The 26,660-nt window shown below is 35.4% G+C and overlaps 2 protein-coding genes and 1 long non-coding RNA gene across 5 annotated transcripts; 1 reads left to right on the top strand and 2 right to left on the bottom strand.

The window, feature by feature from the left end:
* The first annotated feature begins 276 nt into the window (after positions 1-276).
* On the top strand, positions 277-1,808 carry LOC140875095 (RING-H2 finger protein ATL3-like). Its single transcript, XM_073278639.1, has one exon. The coding sequence runs from the start codon at positions 617-619 to the stop codon at positions 1,496-1,498; it is 882 nt and encodes a 293-aa protein (XP_073134740.1). The 5' UTR covers positions 277-616; the 3' UTR covers positions 1,499-1,808.
* A 166-nt stretch (positions 1,809-1,974) lies between these two features.
* LOC140876244 (uncharacterized) lies at positions 1,975-3,163 on the bottom strand. Its single transcript, XR_012148718.1, has 3 exons — positions 3,028-3,163; positions 2,621-2,704; positions 1,975-2,508 (listed from the first exon to the last, which is right to left on the bottom strand). It is a non-coding gene; the product is annotated as an uncharacterized lncRNA (long non-coding RNA).
* Positions 3,164-21,748: 18,585 nt separating this feature from the next.
* On the bottom strand, positions 21,749-26,254 carry LOC140879919 (ubiquitin-conjugating enzyme E2 34-like). Of its 3 annotated transcripts, XM_073283913.1 has the most exons (11): positions 25,961-26,016; positions 25,791-25,832; positions 24,914-24,976; positions 24,168-24,222; positions 23,353-23,391; positions 23,126-23,189; positions 22,941-23,002; positions 22,833-22,872; positions 22,716-22,743; positions 22,509-22,600; positions 21,749-22,250 (listed from the first exon to the last, which is right to left on the bottom strand). In XM_073283913.1, exons 3-11 carry the CDS (start codon positions 24,968-24,970, stop codon positions 21,977-21,979), a joined length of 711 nt encoding a protein of 236 aa, XP_073140014.1. In that variant the 5' UTR covers positions 24,971-24,976; positions 25,791-25,832; positions 25,961-26,016; the 3' UTR covers positions 21,749-21,976. The 3 variants fall into 3 exon arrangements, with proteins under 3 accessions (XP_073140014.1, XP_073139997.1, XP_073140006.1); XM_073283896.1 differs by lacking the exons at positions 25,791-25,832; positions 25,961-26,016 and adding an exon at positions 26,116-26,254; XM_073283905.1 differs by having other exon boundaries at positions 25,791-26,098.
* Between the last annotated feature and the right edge of the window lie 406 nt (positions 26,255-26,660).

The following is a 26,660-nucleotide window of genomic DNA, read 5'->3' as shown; positions in this document are numbered from 1 at the left end:
ATAAAAATGTGATAAATTGTAGGTCCAATAGAATAGTGTCACATCATTGGTGGGCATGGTAATGGGTATTTTAGGTGAACACTTAAAAGAAACTCTATATTATATATATATATATTGAACTAAATATATATATATATCAATAATATTATTTGATATATCAAATACATCCGTATATTTTAAAGTGAAGTAAAACTTTTGATTAGACTAGAATTAGGATTCTATAAATATAGTAACCACGCAAGTATTTTTCTCGAATCTTGTTTTTATATATAAAAACTGAGGATTCGCGTTCTTCTTTAACTTCTTCATCTTCATCTTCCCTTTTGCTTCCTCAATATTTCGTCTGAGTTTCACTTGTATGTTCTTCCATAGACTACGTATATATCTTTCTCGGGCTTTGCTCCAAATCTCAATGTTAATTTCGACAATCAGTCATTGAAACGATTTCGTGTAATCAAGAAAATCTTGTCTGGGATCTACCTGTATAGATAGTATCTTTTTTGGTCGAAAACAAAATATTTCTTCTGATTTTCAAGAAATCTCGTTCGACATTCTGAATCAAGAAACCCATAAAAAATCTCAACTTTTGTCTTCTGGTTCCTGGGATCTGAAGAAAATGGCAGATTCTGACTCAGGGGCTGGGAACTTTAGTAACTCAAGTGTGATGGAGCTCACGGGAAAGATTATGGTGGCGACCATTATCCTCCTCTTTTTCGTTGTGGTTTTTGTCTTCTGCCTCCACCTCTACGCCAAATGGTTCTGGTACCGTCACCAAGTTAATCGCACAGACACCACCCGCCGCCGTCGCCGCCTCGACTTCTCCGCTGGCTACCACGAAGCAGCAGCTGTTGCCGCCTTGCGCCGCGGCCTCGATCCTTCGGTCCTCGGAACCATACCCGTCTCTCTGTTCGATCCCAAAGAGTTCAAAGACGGGCTAGAGTGTGCGGTGTGCCTCTGTGAGGTTGCCGAAGGTGAAAAAACCAGACTTCTGCCCAAATGCAATCATGGGTTCCATGTAGAATGCATTGACATGTGGTTTCAATCACATTCTACCTGTCCCCTCTGTCGTAACCCTGTTGCGAATCCTGGCCAATCCTCTGAGAATTCTGCCGCTGATTCAACAACACTACAAGTTACGGCAGTGGAGAATCCACCCTTTTCAACAGAAACTCCAAATTTGCCAACCAATGTTTTATTCTGGGGTGATGAAACTCAAGTCAGCACTTTTGGTCCCAATTCTGTGGAGGAAGATAATCAAAATCCTGCTACTAATGAGCCATGTAGCTCATCCTCATCGTCGTTATCTTCGAGTAATCGGTCGGATGGGATACTGGTCATCGATATTCCGATGCAGATTAATGAAGAGGAAGAACAGAAGTCACCATTGCCAACGAGACTCAGATCACTTAGAAGGCTCTTGAGTGGTGGCAATAGAAGAACCAATCCTTCTAGTCCTAGGAATTTTGACCTGGAGCAAGGAGTCCGAGGACAAAGTTAATTGCTTCATTCTTATATACTATGAGTCGTTTTGTATGATGATGCATTTATTTGTTCAATTTTATTCTTTTTAATTCTTGATGGAGAGGAAAGATTGGATCCATGATTCTTGAATGCTATTTGTAATCAGAAGCTCTAGGAGTGGATATGATATATGTTTGATACATTTTGTATAGTTTTTGCTTCTCTGTAAAGATGGAAAAGTTTCCATATCTTACAGGAGAGTCAAATGAAAAAAACCAGTTGGTTGGATTTGTTTATAGTTGCAAGATATAAGAATTATACTTCTTCATTAATCTTTCAATGGTAAAGCTTGGCCATTTCTTTAATGTTTCCTTGTGTACTTTTTGTCACGCTTTCTACCAATTCTTCCGTTGTGGTTTTATGGTGAAATTATCAGCACAAATGTCCAATAGAATTCACATCTGACATGGAAATGTAGGCATGAAATTAACTAAAACTGATTTAGTAGGAAAAATGGGCAATTGCACATTCTCTTTTCACCAACAATTACATTTTCTTTCTCAACATTCAAACATCACACAAAAAAGCATAAAAAGACCTCTTAAGATACAACAATTTTCTGGTTTATTGCTAAGTCACCAAGTAAACCGGTCCATATGAATGAACCCTGTGTGGATTCTTAAGCTGGCCAAGACATATGTAAGGCACCTGATAACAATCCTCTGCTCGATTAGCTGAACTGAAAAGACCGGTCAGAGGACCGGATGCCGGCCTTTGTGTTCTGCTACCAGTGATGTTTCCCACACTTCCTTGGATTGGACCAGAAACATGAAACCGACCGCGCTCCGATTTAGAAATGGAACTGGTCCCGCTTGTAGACTGCTTTGTGGATTTGTTCTTCCTGTCAAACTTGAACCAAAAGAAGATCGAATTTTTCCAAGACTTCTTGTTCCTTTTCTCCCCATCCAATTGCTGTTTTGGTGATGCTCCAAGATTTGTTATGATTAATCTTTCCTGGCTCGCGTTCTTTCTTGCTCCTTCCAAGAACTGAAGTAGAATTAAACCAGCTAAAATCTTATGAACTAACTTCAAGAACTGAAATTCGTATCCTCAAATACATAAAGAATCGCAAGATGTATTACATAGATAAAGAAAAAACCTGGGTAAATCCTGCCTGGAAGTCAAACTCATAGCTGCAGCAATCTTTGGTTTCATATTTCAGAGGAGACACACTCATCCTTGCCTGCAAAAAAAGTGAACACTAAAATGTTTCACAAAACGTTCACTTAATTGCCTATATTGGCTTGCACCTCATATGGTGCATGAAAATCTTCAAGTTTTCTAATAATTATCCCTTCAAGAAGAGGGCCCTTGGCTGCATTAAAATTTACGACAAATTTTGGTGGGTGGATAAAAAAGTTCTTTATATCGAAGCAAAAGCAAAGGATTTCGTATTGGAGAATGATTGTAATGAAAAATTAATTAGGCAAGAGCAACGGCTGTAAATGAGCGTAATCATAGAGTTGTAATTAATTTTCCAGTTTTTTTTGGCATTAATATGCTTACCTTCTATGGAATTGAAGCAACAAGAACGCCCTTTGGTGCTTCAGATTTTGCAGACATAAATCAAGAAAATAGCGAGTCAATTATAAGTCGTTCAAAGGAAAAGGATTATATTATTTTGGAGACATGGGCATGTGAAATAATATAATTATGCTGGAGCAACTAAAAATCTCATTCACTTTATAAGATCTTTTTTCCCATGAAACCAAAAGGTCTCAATATAAAAATTCGGTTTGGTAATGATTTAAAACTTTTATTTACTAAAATACTAGCAAATCGAAGAACACGAGTTGCATATACATTAGAATTTATGTGATATATATATATATATATATATATATATATATATATTAGTAAAAAGCACGTGTTCTGCACGTAAGATCACTTATTTTACAACCAGTTAGTTATATGATTGAGTTAAATTCGATACTAATATTGAAATATATAGTGACATGTATTATATATATAGAGTTTTTTTCAAGTGCCCACTTATCATGCTCACTACTATGACCATCAATGATGTGTCACTATTCTATTGGATGTGATAAAGATGTGATAAATTGTATGTCCAATAAAATAGTGCCACATCATTGGTAATCATGATAGTGGGCATAATAGGTGGGCACTTGAAAGAAACTATATATATATATATTGTAAAGCATGTTATGTATTTTCAATATCCATCTACTTCACTGTTTAATAATTAAAAAAAAACTATTGACTCTAGTGATCTATATATAATTTAGGAACATGAATATATCATAAGCCAAAAAATCAGATACTTTAGAAAAATATTTAACACCTCTTGTGTACAAAATTATATATAGATGAAAGTATAAAAAGGTGAAAAAAAATACTCTAAAACATTGACTCAATATATGATAACAAACAATGTTCTTCTACAAGAACTTTTGATAAAAAAGTATAACATAATATCAAATATCACTAAACTCACTATTATTATTATTATTATTATTATTGTTGTTGTTGTTGTTCTTATATGTAAAACAAATAAAAGATTTTCATGATAAGGTAATAAATTAATAAAAAAAATATTAAATCTACTAAGTTTTATTATCATTATTTATTACTTTAGTCTTTTATTTCGATTTTTTAACTTTAGTGTAGGTATCCTATTAGATTTATTCGTAAGATGAGTCGATTTAATCCTTATGTAGATTGACAAAAAAATATTTTGGCATAAAAGTCATATTTGTTATGAGTTAGATCGAGCAAGAGATTAGTTTCATCAAACTAACCCGTGAGATATTTTATATTAGATATAATATAAAATTAAAATAATTTTAAATTTAATCATATTTATAAATGAAATAAACTAAGTAACTTAATTAATTTCTTTCTATAAATGTAGATTACATTTTAAACTTTACTTCTTAATAATTATCTTCGAACTATTTATATTGATGATTAATTTAATTTTCTACATTTATTTTTATTGTATAACCATTTATTTTCAATATTTTTGGAACTTAATGACATGTTAATTTACGTCACTACAAATTTTCTATTTTAATAGTAATTAATTTTAATACAATACATTAATTATTATGTCATTGCATTAAAATATATCGATCAATTTCTTATTCTCATATCACTTGCATATAGTATATGTGGATATTAGAAGGAAATATAAAAAAAATATTTATTTACTCGGCGTAAAAGAATTCAAATGGTAGAAAATAAAACTATTAATTATCATTAAATAATATTTAGTAAAGATTTTGAGTAAAATTCGTTTATTTACCAAATAATACTTTGATACATGTAAATTATTGAAATAAATCTTGAAATTTTTAATTTCTGTCTATTTACTTTAAATTTTTTGAATTTTTTTGAAAATACTATATAATTTTTACTATAATAATTTATTTATTTTGCAATACTTTTTCTTAATATATTATTTGAAACAAATATTGGATTTTTTAAATTTTTTTCTATTTAATTTTAAATATTTTATGAGAATTTTTGAAAATACTATATAATTTTTACCATAAGTATTTATTTATTTTGTAAGACTTTTTAATATAAGTTGTCAATTATAATAATCTATTTTTTGATCGAATATTATTACAAAATTTTATGTTGAAATAATGAAAATACATGGATGAAATTTTAAAAAAAATCATATAATAACATTTGAAATTTATGTATAACAAATTAAATTTTGTGACAATTTGACACAATCAATAGTAGGAAGGGAGTAAAGTAGGAGTACTTATAGAATTAAATATATAGATTCAATTTAAATGAAAGTTATGTGAGAAATCATTACACCTAATTGTTTTGTGTATTTTTCCATCTTTGTCTCTTTATTTTTGTAATTTTTACTTATATAACCCTAATTATTATCTCATTCATGATTAATGAGATCTCATATGGGTAATACCCGAATCATTCATTCAAGGGTCCATATTTCAACACATATGCATAATTAATATTATAGGGTTGACATGACAAATCATGAGTTGTTAGATATCATATTAGGGTAATACCCATAAGGTAGGTTGAACTAAACCCTTGTGTATATAGAACAAAGGGTAAACAAATATATAGACAATGAAAAATTTTACTTCTACATTCATACTTTTTCGGTAGATAATTTTTCAGTACAATAATTTATTCTTTAATCGAATATTATTATAAAATTTTATATTGAAATATTAAAAATACATGGATGAAATAAAAAAAAAACATATAATAACATATGAAATATATTTTAACAATTTTTGTGACAATTTGACACAATTAATAGTAGAAAGAGAGTAAAGTAAAAATTATAGAATTAAATAGACTCCATTTAAATGGAGTTTATGAAACGACCCTAACTCTATAATTATTAAATAAATAAATATGCGGAATTTTTTTTTTTTATACTTACTAAATAAAATATGTACATATATGCCCATACATATATGCACAGAATAAAAAGATTTAAAAATAAATAAATAATTAAATAAGTAACTTAAATAAAATTGCATTCTTTAAATAAAATAAATATCTGAGTCAAACGTTTAATTAAAAATACTGCAATAGAAAAATGATGTAAAATTTGCATGCACTGAAAATATTCAAACCACAACCACTGAAAAATAATTAAAAATGTAACGTGCTGATATAACTAAAACATGCAATGTGACTCAGACATCTATCACGGTCACGGGGTCACTGCATGTCCGCTCATAGGTCCTCGCCGCCAGTAGGAGCTACATCCTCCTCTACGAACTCACCTGCACCATACCAGTGTAGTGAGCCTAGAGGCCCAACATGCTAACATAACAAGGGTTTAAAATAATTTAAAACAATTAAATATTAATACATAACATATACATGAATGAGCATGCTTAAAAATATCCTGGCATAAACATAACTTAAATTAACTTAAATAACATAGACATACATAATACATAACATTGTTGAGCAAGGTAATTTTCTAGCATCGCATGGTTGTATCCGTAGTGTAACCTTAAATCCTACATTAAATACTGATCAGCGTGGAAACCAACGTACGTGGCGGTGACGAATCACCTCTTAAATTGGTAGTAAACTGCCCTTCAATAGTTCACATATGGGGACGAATCCCCCTTAAATTGTCACACTACTTCAACTTCCAACATAAAATATTTTATTATTGCTCAACCTTAAACATTTAATTATGCATAAAATTATTTCATGAATGCATGTACTTAAATAAAATTGTGTGTCCTTCATATATATTTAATTTAATTTCTTACTAACATATAAATATTAAAATAACTTCAATACATAAAAATAATTAAATATATAATCAGGACACATGCAAATTTCTCATGGATGGTCCTGGACTGCTGGCCCTAACACTCAAACCCAATTACTTAAATCTGGCCCATTAACACTGAGACTGGCCCATTAATACACTTAAGCCCAATAAAATGGTTCTAAGCCCAATTAAAATAATTTAAAGCCCACAAAACATTCTAGGCCCAATAACAACTTAAACTGGCCCAATGGGCCCAAAAGCCCAAAGACTGGCCCAATAACTTTCATGGGCTCAAAAGCCCATAAAATTAATGGACTAACTTAATTAAAATTTTAAAAGCCCAAATAAAATTATTCGGGAGTCCAAATAATTTTATTTCTAATTAATTGGCCCAAAAACCCATTAATTCATAAAATATTTTAAAAATAAAAAGACTCGAGCCCGGCCCACCAAACCCGGACCCGGACTCACTTAACCCGACCCACGACCCACTGACTTGACCCGGACCCAAGAACCCGACCCGGACCCAGCCCTAACCCTAAACCCGAAACTCACCCTATCTCTTCTCGGCTGCGGCCGTGAGCAGCAGCCACTCCGTGGCTGCTGCCGGCCTGCTCCGGCCGCCCCTGGCTGGAGCGCCGCCGCCCAGACGTAGCCCACGTCTGGGCGGACCTGACCTGACCCAGCCCCAGCCCCCATGCAGCCCCACGCACCGAGCCGTGGCCCTCTTTCTCGAAACCCTAGACTGCGACTCCCCTCGGCCGTGCTGCAGTAATGGCTTCCCTGGGCTCGTTTGGCTCAAGCCATTCAAGCCACTCGAGTCCAGACACACCTAGGACACCCTAGGGACCCTAGCCAGCAGATAGAACGCACCCATGGCATAAAAACGTGAACATGAATCATGAAAACAAGTAACCTTGGGCAAAATCCGAACACTCGAACCATTTTCTGAAAAAAAAAATTGAAAGTTTTGATGCATACACAATCCACACAATATAATATCTGATAGGTACAAAAAAATTGGAAGAAAATCATGCCTTTCACCGAAAATGAAGAGAAAAACGGGCGTGGGACGATTCCGGGACGACGGGACGACGACAACTGACTTGGACCTTCAAAACCGAGGCTATGGTGACTTCTTTGGGGTCTGCTCGATGAAGAAGATGATGGAGAAGGGGGTGTGGCTGTAACACCAGGTATTTTTAATACGTAAATCCGCATGCATAATTAGGATATTTAATTATTTAAATTTTAGATTTATGGGTTAAATAATTATGTGAATTATTTGTGCATGATATAATTTATTTTTTTAAGCATTTAACCCATAATTAGTGATTTTTACGATTTTTAGTATTTTAATTATTTTATCGCGTAGACGGGACCGTGGACGGACGAGATGACAACTTTCCACCCAAATTATTTTATGAGTCTTTTATGAGCCCAAAAATATTATTTTGAGTTATATTTTCCCAAAATATTTAGTATTTAATTTTATTTAATTATAAGACCCGTTTTTATCCAAATTAAGCCAAAATAATGACTTTTATGTATCTTTAAAAATTCCCTAAATTGTATTTTCGGGATTTTGAGCTAAATTATCTTATGTATATTTAATTAGGGATTTTTAAGTTGTATATTTTATATATATAACATTCATTAATCGTTTTAATTATATTACACATTATAAATCCTAAATTACAACCCTAAACTACCCAAACCCCACGCCTCCAAGCTCCCAGCCGCCAACCCAACTATTCATCATCTTCTCCAGTTGATCTTCAGCCCTAAAACTCCATAGTAGATCGGTTTTCAAGGTCCCAAGCAAGCCAAAGTCGTCCCGAAGTCCGTCCTACACGTGTTAAATCCATATCTACGGTGAAAGGCATGATTTTCTTCTCTTTTCAATCCTATATCAGTGTATGTATGTGTGTGGGTGTGTAGCATCGAGATATATCATTTTGACAGCAAGTTTTTCAAAATCTTTCTCTTATGCACTCGGTTTTGGCTTTGTGATGTTCATGTTCACGTTTTTGGCTAACCATGGCTCGTTTGATTGCTGGTCAAGGTGATGTAGGGTCCCTAGGCCAGGTAGGAGTCGGGGGTTAAGGCTGGAGAGGGCTAGGAAAGGGAGGAGACGAGCTGCACCGTGACTGGTGCAGCAGATCGCGCAGCTAGGGTTCGTGGAAGTGGGGTTCGGGCTAGGTGCAGGCGCAGCATGGGGTTCGGGCCAGGGCATGGTTCGAACCGGCAGGACCCTGGGGAGGTCCTGCCGGCGGGGCTCCGGCCACGGTGGTCGGAGCTGGGCTGCAGCAGGCCGTGAAGGCCTGCTGCTCGTGCGGCCGTGGCAAGGGGGAAGAGGGAGGATTAGGGTTTCGGGTTTTTGGGCTGTTGGTGGATCCGGGTCGGGTCATGTGGTCCGGGTCGGGTCTAAAATAATATGAGTTAAGTTAGTTGGGTCCGGGTCCGGGTTATTTTAATTGGGCTCGTGTATTTTTATTTTTAAGTCTTTAAGTTAATTAGGAGTTAAATGGGCTAATTAAATTCCCAAAAATTTAATTAGTACCATTTAATTTATTTGGGCTCCATTATATTATTTTGGGTTAATTTAATTATTTTTGGGCTTTTATTAATTTTTATTTAAAATTTTAAGTTGGCCAGAAATTTTTATGGACTTGGGAGCCCATGAAAGTTAATGGGCCAGTCTTTGGGCTTTTGGGCCCATTGGGACAGGAACAGTGTTATTGGGCCTAAGTTAGTCTTAATGGGCTTTGGTTGATTTATTGGGCCTAGAAAAGTTGTTAATGGGCTTAAGTACACTAATGGGCCAAGTCTTAAGTTAATGGGCTTGTATGTCTAGGGCCAGCAGTTGAATCAAACCATGAGAAATTTCATGTGTCCTGAGTTTATATTTAATTATTTTATGCATGAAAAGTTATTTGAATATTTATATGATATTAGAAAATAAATTAAATATAAATGAAGGACACACACAATTTATTTAAAGTACATGCATTCATGAAATCAATTTTTATGCTATGATTGAAGTTCTATGGTTGAGCAAATAAAATATTTTAGGTGGAAATTGAAGTAGTGTGGCCATTTATGTATGGGCAGTTTCTGCCATTTATGTATGGGTGGTTCGCCACCAGCCTCGTACGATGGTTTCTTAGACTGATCAGTCGCACTATAAGTATGGGTCACACTTACGGAAAGGACCATTCAATGTTAAGAAAATAAGTGCTCAACAACTCAAGTATGTATGATATTATGTATGTTATGTATAATTCAGTGATTTCTTTAAGCAACATTTATGTTATTATTTTTGAAGCATGCTCATGCATTTATAGGTTAAGTATTATGTATGAAAGTGTATTAAATTATTTTAAACCCTTGTTAGTATGCATGTTGGGCCTCTAGGCTCACTACACTGATATGGTGCAGGTGAGTACGTAGAGGAGCAGGTTACCCCTACCGGTGGTGAGGACGTATGAGCGGAGCTGCAGTGGCCCCGTGACCGTAGTCTGCATCGTGCTAGTGGTCTATGCATGAATATTTTAAACACTATTTTATTTGAAGATTTTATTCCAGTGTTGAGATTTAAGTATTATTTTTATGCAACTTTTTAGGGTATGCACTGTTGATTAAATTGTTTTGAATTATTTTAAGTATTGCATGATTCAGACGCTTTAGTAATTATTTTTATGTTGCATGATTATTTATTAAATTTTAAATCTCTTTTATGGTTGTACATATATGTATGGGCATATATGTATATATATATATATATATATAAATATTTTACTTAGTATTTATTTTAAAATTAAAAGAAAAAGAAATTTTTTTAAATTTTCCGCATTTTAGAAATTTATAAGTTTAGGATGTTTCAATGGCGGCTAGGTTGAAGGGAGAGAGATTGAGCGTGAGTAGGGGGGTTTTGGCCGATGGATTGGGTAGTCTAGGATATTAATTTTTTTGAAAAAATATAATCTAGGAGATAATAGTATAATTAAAAAGGTTTCCTAAGTTTTTAAAATATAGATAACTTAAATAATATTACACAAATCCCGAAATTACAAATTTAGGGAATTTTAAAAATAATTAAAAGTCATTAAAATGGCTAAATTTAGATAAAAATGGACTCCTAAAATTATATAAAATTAAATACTAAAAATATTGAGGAAATAAAACTAAAAATAATATTTTAGGGCTCTAAAAAGGCTCATGAAATTAATTGGCTAGAAAGTTGTCATCTCGTCCGTCCACGGTCCCGTCTAAAAATCATAAAAATCACTAATTATGGGTTAAATGCTTAAAAAATAAATTAAATCATGCCCAAATAATTCACACAATTATTTAACCCATAAATCTAAAATTTAAATAATTAAATATCCTAATTATGCATGCGGATTTACGTATTTAAAATACCGGGTGTTACAATTCTCCCCCCCTTAAATTGAATTTCGTCCTCGAAATTAAAGTACTTACACGAACAACTCCGGGTAGCGAGTCCTCATATCTGCCTCGGTCTCCCAAGTAGCTTCCTCCTCCGAGTGATTCAGCCACTGGACTCTGACCATCGGTATGACCCGCGTCCTAAGCCTCCGCTCCTCCCTTGCCAAGATCCGCACTGGCCTCTCCTCATACACTAGATCTGGTGGTAACTGTAAGGGCTCGAAATCCAACACATGCGACGGGTTGGAGACATATCTCCGAAGCATGGATACATGGAAAACGTTGTGCACTGCCGCTAGCCCTGGTGGTAGAGCTAAACGGTAGGCCAACGTGCCAACTCTCTCCAAGATCTCGAATGGCCCTATATACCTCGGATTAAGCTTGCCTCTCCGGCCAAAACGCACTACTCCCTTCATCGGTGACACCTTCAGGAATACGTGATCACCTATAGCGAACTCCAAATCTCGTCGTCTGGCATCTGCATAACTCTTCTGCCGACTCTGAGCAGTCCTCATCCGATCTCGAATCTGAGTCACTATGTAAGCTGTCTGCTTCACAATCTCAGGACCCAGCAAAATCCGCTCACCAACCTCGTCCCAATGCACAGGAGATCTGCATCTCCTCCCATACAATGCTGCATAAGGAGCCATACCTATAGACGACTGAAAACTGTTGTTATAGGTAAACTCCACTAATGGCAGTCTAGTCTCCCAAGAGCCCCGAAAATCAATGACACAAGCTCTCAGAAGATCCTCGAGAACCTGGATCACCCTCTCAGACTGACCATCTGTCTGGGGATGAAATGCTGTACTGAACAAAATCCTCGTCCCCAAAGCTGTGTGCAGACTCTTCCAAAACGCAGATGTGAATCTCGGATCTCTGTCTGACACAATCGACACTAGTATGCCATGTAGTCTAACAATCTCTCTGATGTAAAGCTCTGCATACTGCGTCAAAGAATAAGTAGTCCTCACCGGCAAGAAATGAGCTGACTTGGTGAGTCTATCCACAATCACCCAAATCGCTGTGCAACCTCTGGCACTCCTCGGTAAGCCAACCACAAAGTCCATCGTAATATTCTCCCATTTCCATTCCGGAATAGGAAGAGGTCTAAGAAGTCCTGCTGGACGCTGATGCTCTGCCTTGACTTGCTGACAAGTCAAGCACTCTGACACCACTCTCCCGATGTCACTCTTCATCCCGGGCCACCAATACAATAGCTGCAAATCTTTGTACATCTTCGTACTTTCGGGGTGAATGGAGTACGGAGATGTGTGAGCCTCTGCTAAAATCTCAACTCTCAACTGATCGACGTTCGGTACCCACATCCTACCACGGTACTGAACGATACCATCCTCCACTGTATACAAGAGGTTACCTCTAGCCTCATCTCTCTGTCTCCATCGCCGCAACTCCTCATCAGTAGACTGTCCCTCCCTAATCCGATCTCGCAGAACTGGCTGCACCGTCAACACTGACAAGCTCGGTGCATGGCCACTCGGATAACACTCCAAGCCAAATCTCTGAATCTCGCTCTATAGTGGTAACTGTACGGTCAAACATGATACCACTGACGACTTCCGACTCAAAGCATCGGCCACTACATTAGCTTTAACCGGATGGTAGCTAATGTCACAGTCATAGTCCTTCACCAACTCCAACCATCTGCGCTGTCTCATGTTCAACTCCTTCTGTGTGAAGAAGTACTTGAGACACTTGTGGTCTGTGAAAATCTTGCACTTCTCTCCATACAGATAGTGCCTCCAGATTTTCAATGCGAAAACCACTGCTGCCAACTCCAAGTCATGCGTCGGATAATTCTGCTCATGAATCTTCAGCTGCCTCGACGCATACGCAATAACCTTACCACACTGCATAAGCACTGCGCCTAAACCCAGTTTAGACGTGTCGGTGTACACCACTAACTCCTCGTGTGGTACTGTCATCGCTAACACTGGTGCAGTAGTGAGTGCTTCCTTCAGCTGATCGAAGCTCCTCTGACAGTCTGAACTCCAGATAAACTTCGCATTCTTCTTGGTCAAGGAAGTCAAGGGTACTGCAATAGAGGAAAAACCCTTGATGAACTTCCTATAATACCCTGCCAAACCCAAGAAACTGCGAATCTCTGAAGCATTCTTCGGAATACCCCAATTCTGCACTGCCTCAACCTTCGACTGATCAACTGCAATCCCATCTCTCGAAATAATGTGGCCAAGAAATGCCACCTGCTCAAGCCAAAACTCGCACTTGCTGAACTTTGCATACAAACGATGCTCCCTCAAAGTATGTAAGGCTGTCTGCAGATGCTGTCTATGCTCCTCGATGCTCCTAGAATAGATCAAGATATCATCAATGAAGACTATGATGAACTGATCTAAATACGGCTGAAAGACTCGGTTCATGAGATCCATGAAAACCGCTGGAGCATTGGTCATCCCAAATGGCATCACTAAGAACTCGTAATGCCCATATCGTGTCCTGAAAGCAGTCTTGGACACATCTGCATCTCTAACATGCAACTGATGATAACCAGATCGCAGATCGATCTTGGAGAACACCGAAGCTCCCTGCAACTGGTCAAATAAATCCTCTATCCTCGGCAGTGGATACTTGTTCTTCACTGTGACCCTGTTGAGCTCTCGGTAATCGATGCACAGTCTCATACTGCCATCCTTCTTCTTCACAAATAACACCGGAGCTCCCCACGGAGAAAAGCTAGGACGAACAAAGCCTTTCTCTAACAACTCCTGAATCTGCTCCTTCAACTCTTTCATCTCGGTAGGAGCAAGTCTGTACGGTGCCTTAGAGATAGGCACGGTGTCTGTCACTAAGTCGATGCCGAACTCCACATCTCTCACTGGTGGAATTCCTGCAACATCCTCCGGAAAGACATCCGGAAAGTCACGAACCACCTCTATCTCTGACAATGACGTGCTAGATGGCTCTGAAGTCGTGACGATACTCGCTAGAAACCCCTGGCAACCCCGTCTCAACAACTTCCTCACCTGAATATGAGATATCACCCGAGGCATATCACTGCTCTGAGATGCATGAAAAGTGAACGGGTCGTCTACTGTAGGTCTCACTGACACTGATCTCCGACGAAAATCAATCGAAGCTCCATTGACTGTCAACCAGTCCATGCCCAAAATCAAATCGAATCCACTCAATGGCAAAACCACCACATCTGCTCGAATGGAGTGTCCCTGCAGCTCCAACTCCAGTCCTCGAATAACCTTCGAGGTAGAAATAATCTGCCCTGACGGCATAGTAACATCATACCCACTGTCACTACTCTCAGGTGTGATGCCTACCCGCCTGATAAACTCCAGGGAGATAAACGAATGCGTAGCCCCTGAATCTAGCAACGCAAACGTGGAGTTGCCTCCAACTAGAATTCTCCCTGCACGCAGAAAATTCCCAACAGTTTCATACCACTACTAAATTTTCCCCAACGAGTCACTACTAATTCTTAATTCTAATCACAAGTAAAACATGCTTCCTATTCTAACATGCAGTTAAATAACCCAAATAACAATAATTCCAAATTAAAGACTAAATTTTTTAACCAAAGAAAAATTATTAAAATGTTAGGGGTAAGATATACCGGTGATCAAGGAGGTGTCTGGATCTACCTCCTCGGCCTGCATCACAAACACCCTACCAGCGGTGTTCTTCTTCCTCGGGCAGTTAGCTATCTGATGCCCTGGCTCCCTACAGTGGTAGCAAACTCCTGCTCCCAATAGAAAAGGTCCCGAATGCATCTTCTGACACTTCGGGCAAGTAGGATAAGCTATGGCATTAGGGGTCCCGCCCCTCTGCTGCTGCGACCTCTGCTGCTGTGGCCTCTACTGTGGATTCGGGCCCTTAGCCGGCCCTGTAAACTGCTTCTTCGCAGGAGGCTGCGAAGATGGTCGCTGGTACCCAGCCTGAAACTGCTTCTTCCCCTGCTGCTCCCTCTGAATCTCTCTCCGACCCTCCTCGGAACGCAAGGCTCTACTGACTGCAGACTCATAAGTAAGGACGTCTGCCATGCGAACATCATGCTTGATATCCGCCTTCAAACCCTCCACAAACTGCCTCAACTTCTCTGGGGACTATCTGAAATCAGAGGCACAAAGTGACAGCCCCTCTCGAACTGTCTCACATACTCAACCACTGTCTTGTCCCCCTGACGGAGACTCATAAACTTACGGATCATGCGACTGCGCACATCCTCAGTGAAGTACTTGGCGTAGAAGATACGCCTAAACTCTGTCCATGTCAGTGTAGGAAGGTGAACTCCCCTGGCAGCACCCTCCCACCAAAGCGCTGCGTCACCTCTCAGCATGTACGTCGCACAGTTCACCCTGTCGGTGTCTGTGATCCCCATATAAGCAAAGATGGACTCCAGAGAGCGAATCCATCCCTCCGCCACCAAAGGATCGGTGGTACCAACAAACTCCTTGGGTCCCTTCTTCTGGAACCTCTCAGCAACGTCCTCCTCATGGGACAACCTGGGACGAGTAGCCTGCTGCTCTAACAGAGCAGTAATCCCTGCCATCATATTCGCATTGGCCTGCTCCAATGCTGCTAGAGGGTTCTGCGGAGGTGAAGGTGGAGGTGTAGGTGGAGATCCCCCACGTCTGTTCATCGGTCTAGGAGGCATTCTGCACCACCACATATTTCTTTACGTAAATCGCCATGCATAACTAAGTTGTTTAAAAGTAATACTAACTTAAATCCAAAGAATTAAATCATGCTATAAACACTTAAAACTTACAGACCGGTAGCGTGGATTTCTGAGCTCGCATAGCAGTAATGACCCCTCCAAGAACCGTGCTCTGATACCAACTGAAACGACCCTAACTCTATAATTATTAAATAAATAAATATGCGGAAATTTTTTTTTTTATACTTACTAAATAAAATATGTACATATATGCCCATACATATATGCACAGAATAAAAAGATTTAAAAATAAATAAATAATTAAATAAGTAACTTAAATAAAATTGCATTCTTTAAATAAAATAAATATCTGAGTCAAACGTTTAATTAAAAATACTGCAATAGAAAAATGATGTAAAATTTGCATGCACTGAAAATATTCAAACCACAACCACTGAAAAATAATTAAAAATGTAACGTGCTGACATAACTAAAACATGCAATGTGACTCAGACATCTATCACGGTCACGGGGTCACTGCATGTCCGCTCATAGGTCCTCGCCGCCGGTAGGAGCTACATCCTCCTCTACGAACTCACCTGCACCATACCAGTGTAGTGAGCCTAGAGACCCAACATGCTAACATAACAAGGGTTTAAAATAATTTAAAACAATTAAATATTAATACATAACATATACATGAATGAGCATGCTTAAAAATATCCTGGCATAAACATAACTTAAATTAACTTAAATAACATAGACATACATAATATATAACATTGTTGAGCAAGGTAATTTTCTAACATCGCATGGTTGTATCCGTAGTGTAACCTTAAATCATACATTAAATACTGATCAGCGTGGAAACCAACGTACGTGGCGGTGACGAATCACCTCTTAAATTGGCAGTAAACTGCCCTTCAATAGTTCACATATGAGGACGAATCCCCCTTAAATTGTCACACTACTTCAACTTCCAACATAAAATATTTTATTATTGCTCAACCTTAAACATTTAATTATGCATAAAATTATTTCATGAATGCATGTACTTAAATAAAATTGTGTGTCCTTCATATATATTTAATTTAATTTCTTACTAACATATAAATATTAAAATAACTTCAATACATAAAAATAATTAAATATATAATCAGGACACATGCAAATTTCTCATGGATGGTCCTGGACTGCTGGCCCTAACACTCAAACCCAATTACTTAAATCTAACCCATTAACACTGAGACTGGCCCATTAACACACTTAAGCCCAATAAAATGGTTCTAAGCCCAATTAAAATAATTTAAAGCCCATAAAACATTCTAGGCCCAATAACAACTTAAACTGGCCCAATGGCCCCAAAAGCCCAAAGACTGGCCCAATAACTTTCATGGGCTCAAAAGCCCATAAAATTAATGGACTAACTTAATTAAAATTTTAAAAGCCCAAATAAAATTATTCGGGAGTCCAAATAATTTTATTTCTAATTAATTGGCCCAAAAACCCATTAATTCATAAAATATTTTAAAAATAAAAAGACTCGAGCCCGGCCCACCAAACCCAGACCCGGACTCACTTAACCCGGCCCACGACCCACTGACTTGACCCGGACCCAAGAACCCGACCCGAACCCAGCCCTAACCCTAAACCCGAAACTCACCCTATCTCTTCTCGGCTGCGGCCGTAAGCAGCAGCCCGGCCGCCCCTGGCCGGAGCGCCGCCGCCCAGACGTAGCCCACGTCTGGGCGGACCTGACCTGACCCAGCCCCAGCCCCCATGCAGCCCCACGCACCGAGCCGTGGCCCTCTTTCTCGAAACCCTAGACTGCGACTCCCCTCGGCCGTGCTGCAGTAATGGCTTCCCTGGGCTCGTTTGGCTCGAGCCATTCGAGCCACTCGAGTCCAGACACACCTAGGACACCCTAGGGACCCTAGCCAACAGATAGAACGCACCCATGGCATAAAAACGTGAACATGAATCATGAAAACAAGTAACCTTGGGCAAAATCCGAACACTCGAACCATTTTCTGAAAAAAAATTGAAAGTTTTGATGCATACACAATCCACACAATATAATATCTGATAGGTACAAAAAAATTGGAAGAAAATCATGCCTTTCACCGAAAATGAAGAGAAAAACGGGCGTGGGACGATTCCGGGACGACGGGACGACGACAACCGACTTGGACCTTCAAAACCGAGGCTATGGTGACTTCTTTGGGGTTTGCTCGATGAAGAAGATGATGGAGAAGGGGGTGTGGCGGCTAGGTTGAAGGGAGAGAGATTGAGCGTGAGTAGGGGGGTTTTGGCCGATGGATTGGGTAGTCTAGGATATTAATTTTTTTGAAAAAATATAATCTAGGAGATAATAGTATAATTAAAAAGGTTTCCTAAGTTTTTAAAATATAGATAACTTAAATAATATAACACAAATCCCGAAATTATAAATTTAGGGAATTTTAAAAATAATTAAAAGTCATTAAAATGGCTAAATTTGGATAAAAATGGACTCCTAAAATTATATAAAATTAAATACTAAAAATATTGAGGAAATAAAACTAAAAATAATATTTTAGGGCTCTAAAAAGGCTCATAAAATTAATTGGCTAGAAAGTTGTCATCTCGTCCGTCCACGGTCCCGTCTAAAAATCATAAAAATCACTAATTATGGGTTAAATGCTTAAAAAATAAATTAAATCATGCACAAATAATTCACACAATTATTTAACCCATAAATCTAAAATTTAAATAATTAAATATCCTAATTATGCATGCGAATTTACGTATTTAAAATACCGGGTGTTACAGTTTATATATGAGAAAATTATTTCACCTAATTGTTTTGTGTATTTTTTCATCTTTGTCTCTTTCTTTTTTGTCATTTTTCTTATATAACCCTCATGATTTATCTAATTTATATAGAGCAAAAGGTTAAACATGTATATAGATAATGAAAAAACTATACTCCTACATTCATACTTTTATAGTAAAATAAATAATTTTTTTGAAAATACTATATAATTTTTACTATAATCATTTATTTATTTTGCAAGATATTTTATTAATATACTATTTGAAACAAATTTGGATTTTGAATTTTTTCTATTTATTTAAAATATTTTATCAGAATTTGTAAATATAATTTTTGCCATAAATATTTATTTATTTTGCAAGTTTTTTTAATATAATTTGTCGGTTAGAATAATCTATTCTTTGATCAAATATTATTAGTTTTATATTATAATATTAAAAATACATGGATGAAATGAAAAAAACACCATATAATAACATATGAAATTTATATACAACAAATTTTGTGACAATTTGACACAATTAATAGTAGAAAGAGATTAAAGTAGAAGTTATAGGTTAATGAACAGATTTAAAATGTGAAAAAAAAAATTAAAATAAAATAGGCTAATGAACAAATTAATTTAAAAAAACTCTTAATTAATCTCATTATTAATTTAAATAAAAATGATTTATATTTAATTTTTAACAGTATTGCTGCTCAAATTTCATATAATAACATATGAAATGTATGTATAACAATTTTTGTGACAATTTGACACAATTAATAGTAGAAAGAGAGTAAAGTGGAAATTATAGAATTAAATAGACTCCATTTAAATGGAAATTATATATTTATATATGAGAAATTATTACACCTAATTTTTTTGCGTATTTTTCCATCTTTGTTTTTTTTTTTTTGTCATTTTACTTTTATAACCCTTATTATTATCTAATTTATATAGAACAAAAGAGTAAACATGTATATAGACAATAAAAAAAATTTTACTCCTACACTCATACTTTTATAGTAAAATAAATTTTTTGAAAATACTGTATAATTTTTACTATAATCATTTATTTATTTTGGAAGACTTTTTATTAATATACTATTTGAAACAAATTTGGATTTTGAATTTTTTTTCTATTTATTTAAAATATTTTAGTCTAAATGTTACATACCATAAAAAATTTGAGCAGCAATACTATTAAAAATTAAATATAAATTTTTTTATTTAAATTAATAGTAAGATTAATTAAGTGTTTTTTAATTAATTTGTTCATTAGCCTATTTTTTTTTAAATTTTTTTCATATTTTAAATTTGTTCATTAGCCTATAACTTCCACTTTACTCATTATTATCTAATTTATATAGAACAAAAAGGTAAATATGTATATAGACAATGAAAAACTTTTACTCCTACATTTATATTTTTATACTAAAATAATTTTTTTGAAAATACTATATAATTTTTACTATAATCATTTATTAATTTTGCAAGACTTTTTATTAATATACTATTTGAAACAAATTTGGATTTTTGAATTTTTTTCTATTTATTTAAAATACTTTATTAGAATTTGTCAAAATGCTATATAATTTTTACCATAAATATTTAATTTGCAAGATTTTTTAATATAATTTTTCGATTACAATTATCTATTCCTTGATCGAATATTATTAAATTTTATATTGAAATATTAAAAATATATATGGATGAAAAGAAGTAAAGTGGAAGTTATAGGCTAATAAAAAAATTTAAAATGTGGAAAAAATTAAAATAAAATATGCTAATGAACAAATTAATTAAAAAAACTCTTAATTAATCTCATTATTAATTTAAATAAAAATAATTTATATTAAAATTTTAACAATATTGCTGCTCAATTTTTTTTTATGGTGTGTAATAGTTAGAAATCCGGTTTGTGTCATTTAATAGTCAATAAACATTTGGATTTTTTTTGCCTTCCAGAAGTAAAATATTTTACATTTTAAAAATATTAGCCAAATATTGTGTGTGAAATTTTATATTATATAGTATACATAGTTTATCAATAATTAATTTTGAGTTAATAATTGGATATAAATGAAAAGTTAAATCCATATTCATTACTATGCAATAAATCAACTCTTAATGTTTGACTAAATTTTTAATGCCTTTTTGCCCTTGTTTTTTACCTTATTTTTTCATAATTGCCCATAATTTTTTTTTTGAGTCATACACAATTTGGTGGCAAAGTTATAAATTCACAATGAAAAACTTTGCCCACCATTCATACTTTTATAGTAGAAATAGATATATTTGTTTATCAAAATATTTTATGTGCTCTCTTTCATGGTTGTGAAAGGGTTTAGAGGAGGAAGAAAGTGGAGAAGGAATCTGATTTTAATGTAAAAAGTTTACAAGTCCACCATCCAGACAATTGTCACTTAATTGATAGTAATAGATATAAACTCCCAAGGCTAAAGCCTCAAAATGCAACCACCACAAATTTCAAATCGTTATTTTTATGGAAAATGTAAAGATTTGTCATTTTGTGAACTTTGAAATTTACGAATTCATTGTGAGACACAAAGATTCAAAATTTGATTTTTTCATATATTCAGAGAATTGGAAAACGGCAGCAATCATTATCATGTATGTAAGCATATTTCAGATAAGAAGTGGGAGAATTGAGTTTTCTACGCCGCACAATGCGGTGGCTCAAAATGAGCTTTGTCTCTCTCATAGGTATTTACAAAAGGGCACAAAACAAGGACAAGACACAATCCGAGGTTTTCATGCAATATGATTTTAAAAAAATAAAGTTAATTGAACCCTAATTAACGGCTCAATTGATTATTTAAACTAATCATTGGGAGCACTAATTATTCAAATCCAATTGACTATGATTTTGCACCTACTTTTTATTTTCCCCCCAACTTTTGTCGTATGTTTTCTGAACCTCGTGTTGCTTTAAGCCATCTTATGCCACACATTTGAACATACTCATATGCTAAAAGATGAAGATTGACGCACCAGGGTTGAATCCACACTGAAAAATATAATAATACATCAAAAACTTAAAGCTAAACATAAAAATATATAGTAGAGCACAATAAAAAAAATAAACGGTGAACACACCACACTGATATATTTGGACCAAAAGATCTTTTAACAGTTTTTCCCTTCATTAATACATCTATACAAAAACTGCGAGAATTTAGGATCATAAGGAATGGATCGGTCACGATTAAGATGTTAGGGGCTCACAAATAAACACTTGCAATTTCTTCCCTTGATGGGTCTGTATGGCTACTAAAGTTGTAGCAGAGGCAGAGCCATGACACCGCCAAAAATGAAAACAAGCAACAACAATAACCAGGAAGGGAAAGATCTTTGCCTCGGGTTATTCACATCTTTCGGGACTTCTACATTTTTGGGCTCCTCTTTTGTCCCACGTTTCTTCAATGAGGGTTCAACATTTTCTTCTGGAATGGATGCAGGTGCTGACTGTTCTGCCGATTGCTGAGCTGCTAACTGCTGTTCATATTTTTCCACATGTTCTGGAAAAAGTTTCCTGAATGTTGGGCTGTTTCAACAAAAGAAAGAATGGGAAGAAAAGAAGAGATAGTGAGACACCCACCTCATAAATGCAATGCTAAAACATAAATAAACAAATTTAAGTAGCTGCAAATCTTTCCAAGACAATACAGAAGTAAATTTTTTGTTAATTCTTAAATATGTACGTTGAGGCCAGAGTTAGATTCATTGAGATAAAAAGAAAAATGGAGATATTTTTCAATCTTCTTGTAGAGCGAGAGATGAGCATCAACTTTGTAAGACTCACTTTTTACAGTTGAATGCCAAAGAAGACTTCGCAAGCCTTTGTTTCTCTTCTGTTGTAGTTGTGACACTGCCCGTAGTAGGACTAGTGTCCATCTGAGAACAAATAAACCAGGACATTCAGTCTTTCAGGTAATGGTCTCCACCTAATTTCGGCTTAAAGCCTTCAAATTAAAAACTATAATATCTTCTCATTCTCAAGCTAACTCACCATGAAAGAAAGAAGCCCTGTCAATATGCTGCAAGCAAACAAGAAAAATCAGCACAAGTGACTTAAGACTGATACAGGAAATATATATGACTATCTTCCTCGTAGAAAACCCTATACCTTGAGACAGACCACATAGGGTTCCAACTCTCTGGATGGACTGGAAAATGACAGTGTAAGTGAAACAAGATGAAGAAAGCATCGACATGATTACTATAATTAACTTACAATCGCTCATAGACAGACATATCTTCTTTTGAGTCATAAAACGTCCGTTCGGAGTAGTCATACTACAGAAGACATAAACAACCATTTACATTTAAAAAAAAAAAAAACAGCTACACAAATTTAAGCAGAACATGGCACCATCAACACTTCGACCATTGTGCTATTTTTGACCATGAAAAAGTCACCTGATGCCTGGAGGTTTAAATGGATATTCTGGTGGAAACTTTATCTTTCCGTAATAGTAACCACCTACATTGATCGAAAACATAAAAATGAAAAAAGAACTAGCATCATGAATACTCCACACATAAACACCTTTAGAATAAATGGGCATGCAAATAATAGCCCAAATACTAACATCAATTCTCTACTTTAGCTACGCACACACAATGAAATTACAATAACCACAAACCTGCAAATGGCGTTCCATCACTCCCCTCCAACAAATAATCTGACCACAAAATTTGCCAACAAAAGACATGTCAGCAGATGAAGACAGTGTTACACAAAATGATGCTAACACAATATCATAAGCAATCTGTCACATGTGCTGACAATTTAACAGTCAAGGACACAAAAATGTAGGAAACATATATTTGTATGTCCTATGGTGGATCAGAAAGAAATTTCTTGCCATGAAGAATTTCCAAAATACAATAACATAGTGATACTCACTAACCTTCAGATTGAGTCAAACTGTAGGACATGTGCTGAGTTTTTTTAGATTACTTCTTTTTATTATTTTTCTTGTTTAAGTGGGCTGGGGTGATAGGTTAGTAATTTCCTATATTAACATAAAATAAAGGCTGTTTTTTTGCCGTTCGTCCCTAAATATGTCGCAAAGTAAGATACTCCTCAATTCATCAGATATACTTCTTAAAGTTACTCCGAGATACTGTGTATAGAAATCACATCAAAATCTAAAGAATGTAAGGTTTTATAGAGGAGAATGTGTAAAATAATAGACAAGGAACACCCATTCAACCCACATCATATTTGAGCATGACTAAAGTGGAACACCGTCCCTAGAAAAGTGAACATAAAATAACAATCAAAACAACATAGAATAGCATAAGGCACGTCTCAACATTCATATAAAATCTCTACTGTGCTTTTTGCGTTTTGCGAGTGATCACAAGAAGATGAATTGAAAGAATATGATCTTGCTGAGGAAAAGATGCAAGGCGTGTTCATACAGAGGCATACAACAAAATCCAAGCAACTTACGCCACTCAAGGATGTCATTGGGAAGAGGGCGTGCCACCACATTGGAAACAGGTTCCTGGGAATGCATAAGAAAATAATCAGCAAAGCAGAGATGGAGATGCATAGAATTTAATAACAAGAAAATTCATTTACAGAACAAGTTGCATCAGAGTAAGTGATTAAGCAAAGCCATTTTATTGGTTCTAATAAACATCCGCAGTCCTCAAGCAATGGCTGTTTCATAACCACAATAAAACTCGATAAGAATGTCTGATAATCAAATAATCTTCTTAACCATTCATTCCTTGGAAATAGATGATACTTTCTTCAAAGATAAATGGAAATGAAGGCCTTCTTATTTGTCCTCATACCACTTACTCCATAATTCTCCCTTGTCTAACATTTACAGATATAAAGTGGCATCAATACCTAAAAATTCTTCAATTTTTGCATTTTAAAAGGGCCTTGAATGAAGTGCTATCCAACTTATCTTACTTCAAATAATATCTTCTGCCATGGCCAAAGATATCCTAAAAATATTATGGCCTATTTCTGCAAAACATTTTTCCATTGTACTTGTTCATTCCTGAATTCATGCAGTGTTATAATCATCAAATTTCAAGTGATGAATCATCTGACATCAAAGCAGCATAATTTATTGTGTCCTTCAGCAAATACTTTTTCAAGCATCCAGAATTCAATAATGAAGTATATGATTCACAATGAGAACTTATGTGAAAGCTCTTCCGGGAAAAAATGGTACTTACTTTACAAAGTGCTCTATATTCCTTCTGAAGGCGCTTTACACATGCTTTTTCAGCCATCCCAGCCTGCACAACCGATAATCTCACATTTCAGAAATTTTTATTCTATTCATTATTATGATATGAAGTTCCTCGTGCAACGAGGAAATTTGTCTTAAAATTTTGGGCAGATCTAACTGCTGTAGGCTGTAGCAAATAGATTTGTAAAAAGCACAAATTTACATAAAAATCAATATGAACACAAACTACAACAAGTCTAGTATAGGCAGCTCACAATATCATAACAAAAGGAAAATCGGTTACAAAAAATTATATAGAAAAAACTCAGATGTTTAAGGTTTCCCGACAAGTACCATAAAAATACCACAAATTTACTACCGGAATCACACAAAGAAAACATTAAATGCAAGCTTCAGTATCACCAACATTAAAACAATAGAAACAAGACCAACACTGAAGAATGTGATGTCAAGTGCCAAAGCTGTAATTCATCTACAACATTATCTGGAAAAAAAAATTCAGCCACATATATTGTATTGCTACTACACACAACTCAATCATTACCTTTTCACTATTCATTAACTCATTCCGTTTATGCAGTTTGTGAAAAACAGCTCTCAGAAATGCTCGCACAAATGATTTTACACACTGATAATATCTCATCTCATTACCCACAAATATTAATGTTCCGTAATGACAAGACTTCAGATTATGATAAACAAATCAACATGTGTTTTCAACCTAATAGGCATAGTTACAATAAGCAAATGAAATTACTAGCCAGCAGTTGGTCATTTAGTGGCAGAAGAGCCAAAATCTTCGTAATTTCTAGCAATTACGACTTTTTCAGTATCATGTCCCCAACCCTCCCATTAACTACCTCAAAGCAGAGCAATTCCCACGGTAACCGCACAGAAAATATCTGCCATGGAAAGGGAACATCAATAAGATAGCCTCATACTTTTCGTCCATTAATTATATGGGATCAATAATATAAAGTTGTAGACGATACAGCAAAGAATAGGGAAATATATAAATCTAGGCGCGCACACACACAAACCGAACAAGGCGATTGTCAAATCGTCAAATTATCCCAATTTGATAAAACCCAGATCAAAACCTAGTAGCACTGAGAATTTATTAGCCCGAAAAAAAATTATATCAACAACACAGAAAACATGCATCTACATAAAATGCAACAGAACCTGAATTCCCCGAGATAATTTGATCTACGCGATGTTGTATTCTTCACTATAAACGGGAAATCTGAAGTAGGTGTTGAATTTGTTGAAGCATAAAATTTCCGTTCTCCGGAGATGTCGACAATTTATTTATCGCGTTAAGTAGTTTATTGATTTTTCGAGCCGTGTTTCGAATGAAAATACCTTTTCAACCCTTGTACTGTGGATGAGTCGGATTCAACCGAGGGGTAAAGATGGAATTTCGAATAATGCTTTGTCTAACGAATTTATTTAACTAAATAATCTCTGTTTGACCATGATTTGAAAATATAACCTTCTTAATTTTTACCTTTGTTTTGTTTTTGCATTTTCTTTGTATTTGAAGGTCATTTTGCAATTTTTTTTGAAAGAAGGTTATAAATCAAAAAATTTGGTTGATCAAGGTCATTTTTCAAACTCACCCTTTTTTATGTTTTTTTCCCCTTTTTCCCCTTTTTTAAGTCGATTTTTTTTACAATCTATATTCATGCATATGATAAGAAACATTCCATGTTTAATTTTTTTTAAAA

This window comes from Henckelia pumila, chromosome 1 (genome assembly GCF_033568475.1).
Source record: "Henckelia pumila isolate YLH828 chromosome 1, ASM3356847v2, whole genome shotgun sequence".
Classification (NCBI taxonomy): domain Eukaryota; kingdom Viridiplantae; phylum Streptophyta; class Magnoliopsida; order Lamiales; family Gesneriaceae; genus Henckelia; species Henckelia pumila.
The sequence above is the reverse complement of the archived record's forward strand: the minus strand, read 5'-3'. Positions and strand labels throughout refer to the sequence as shown.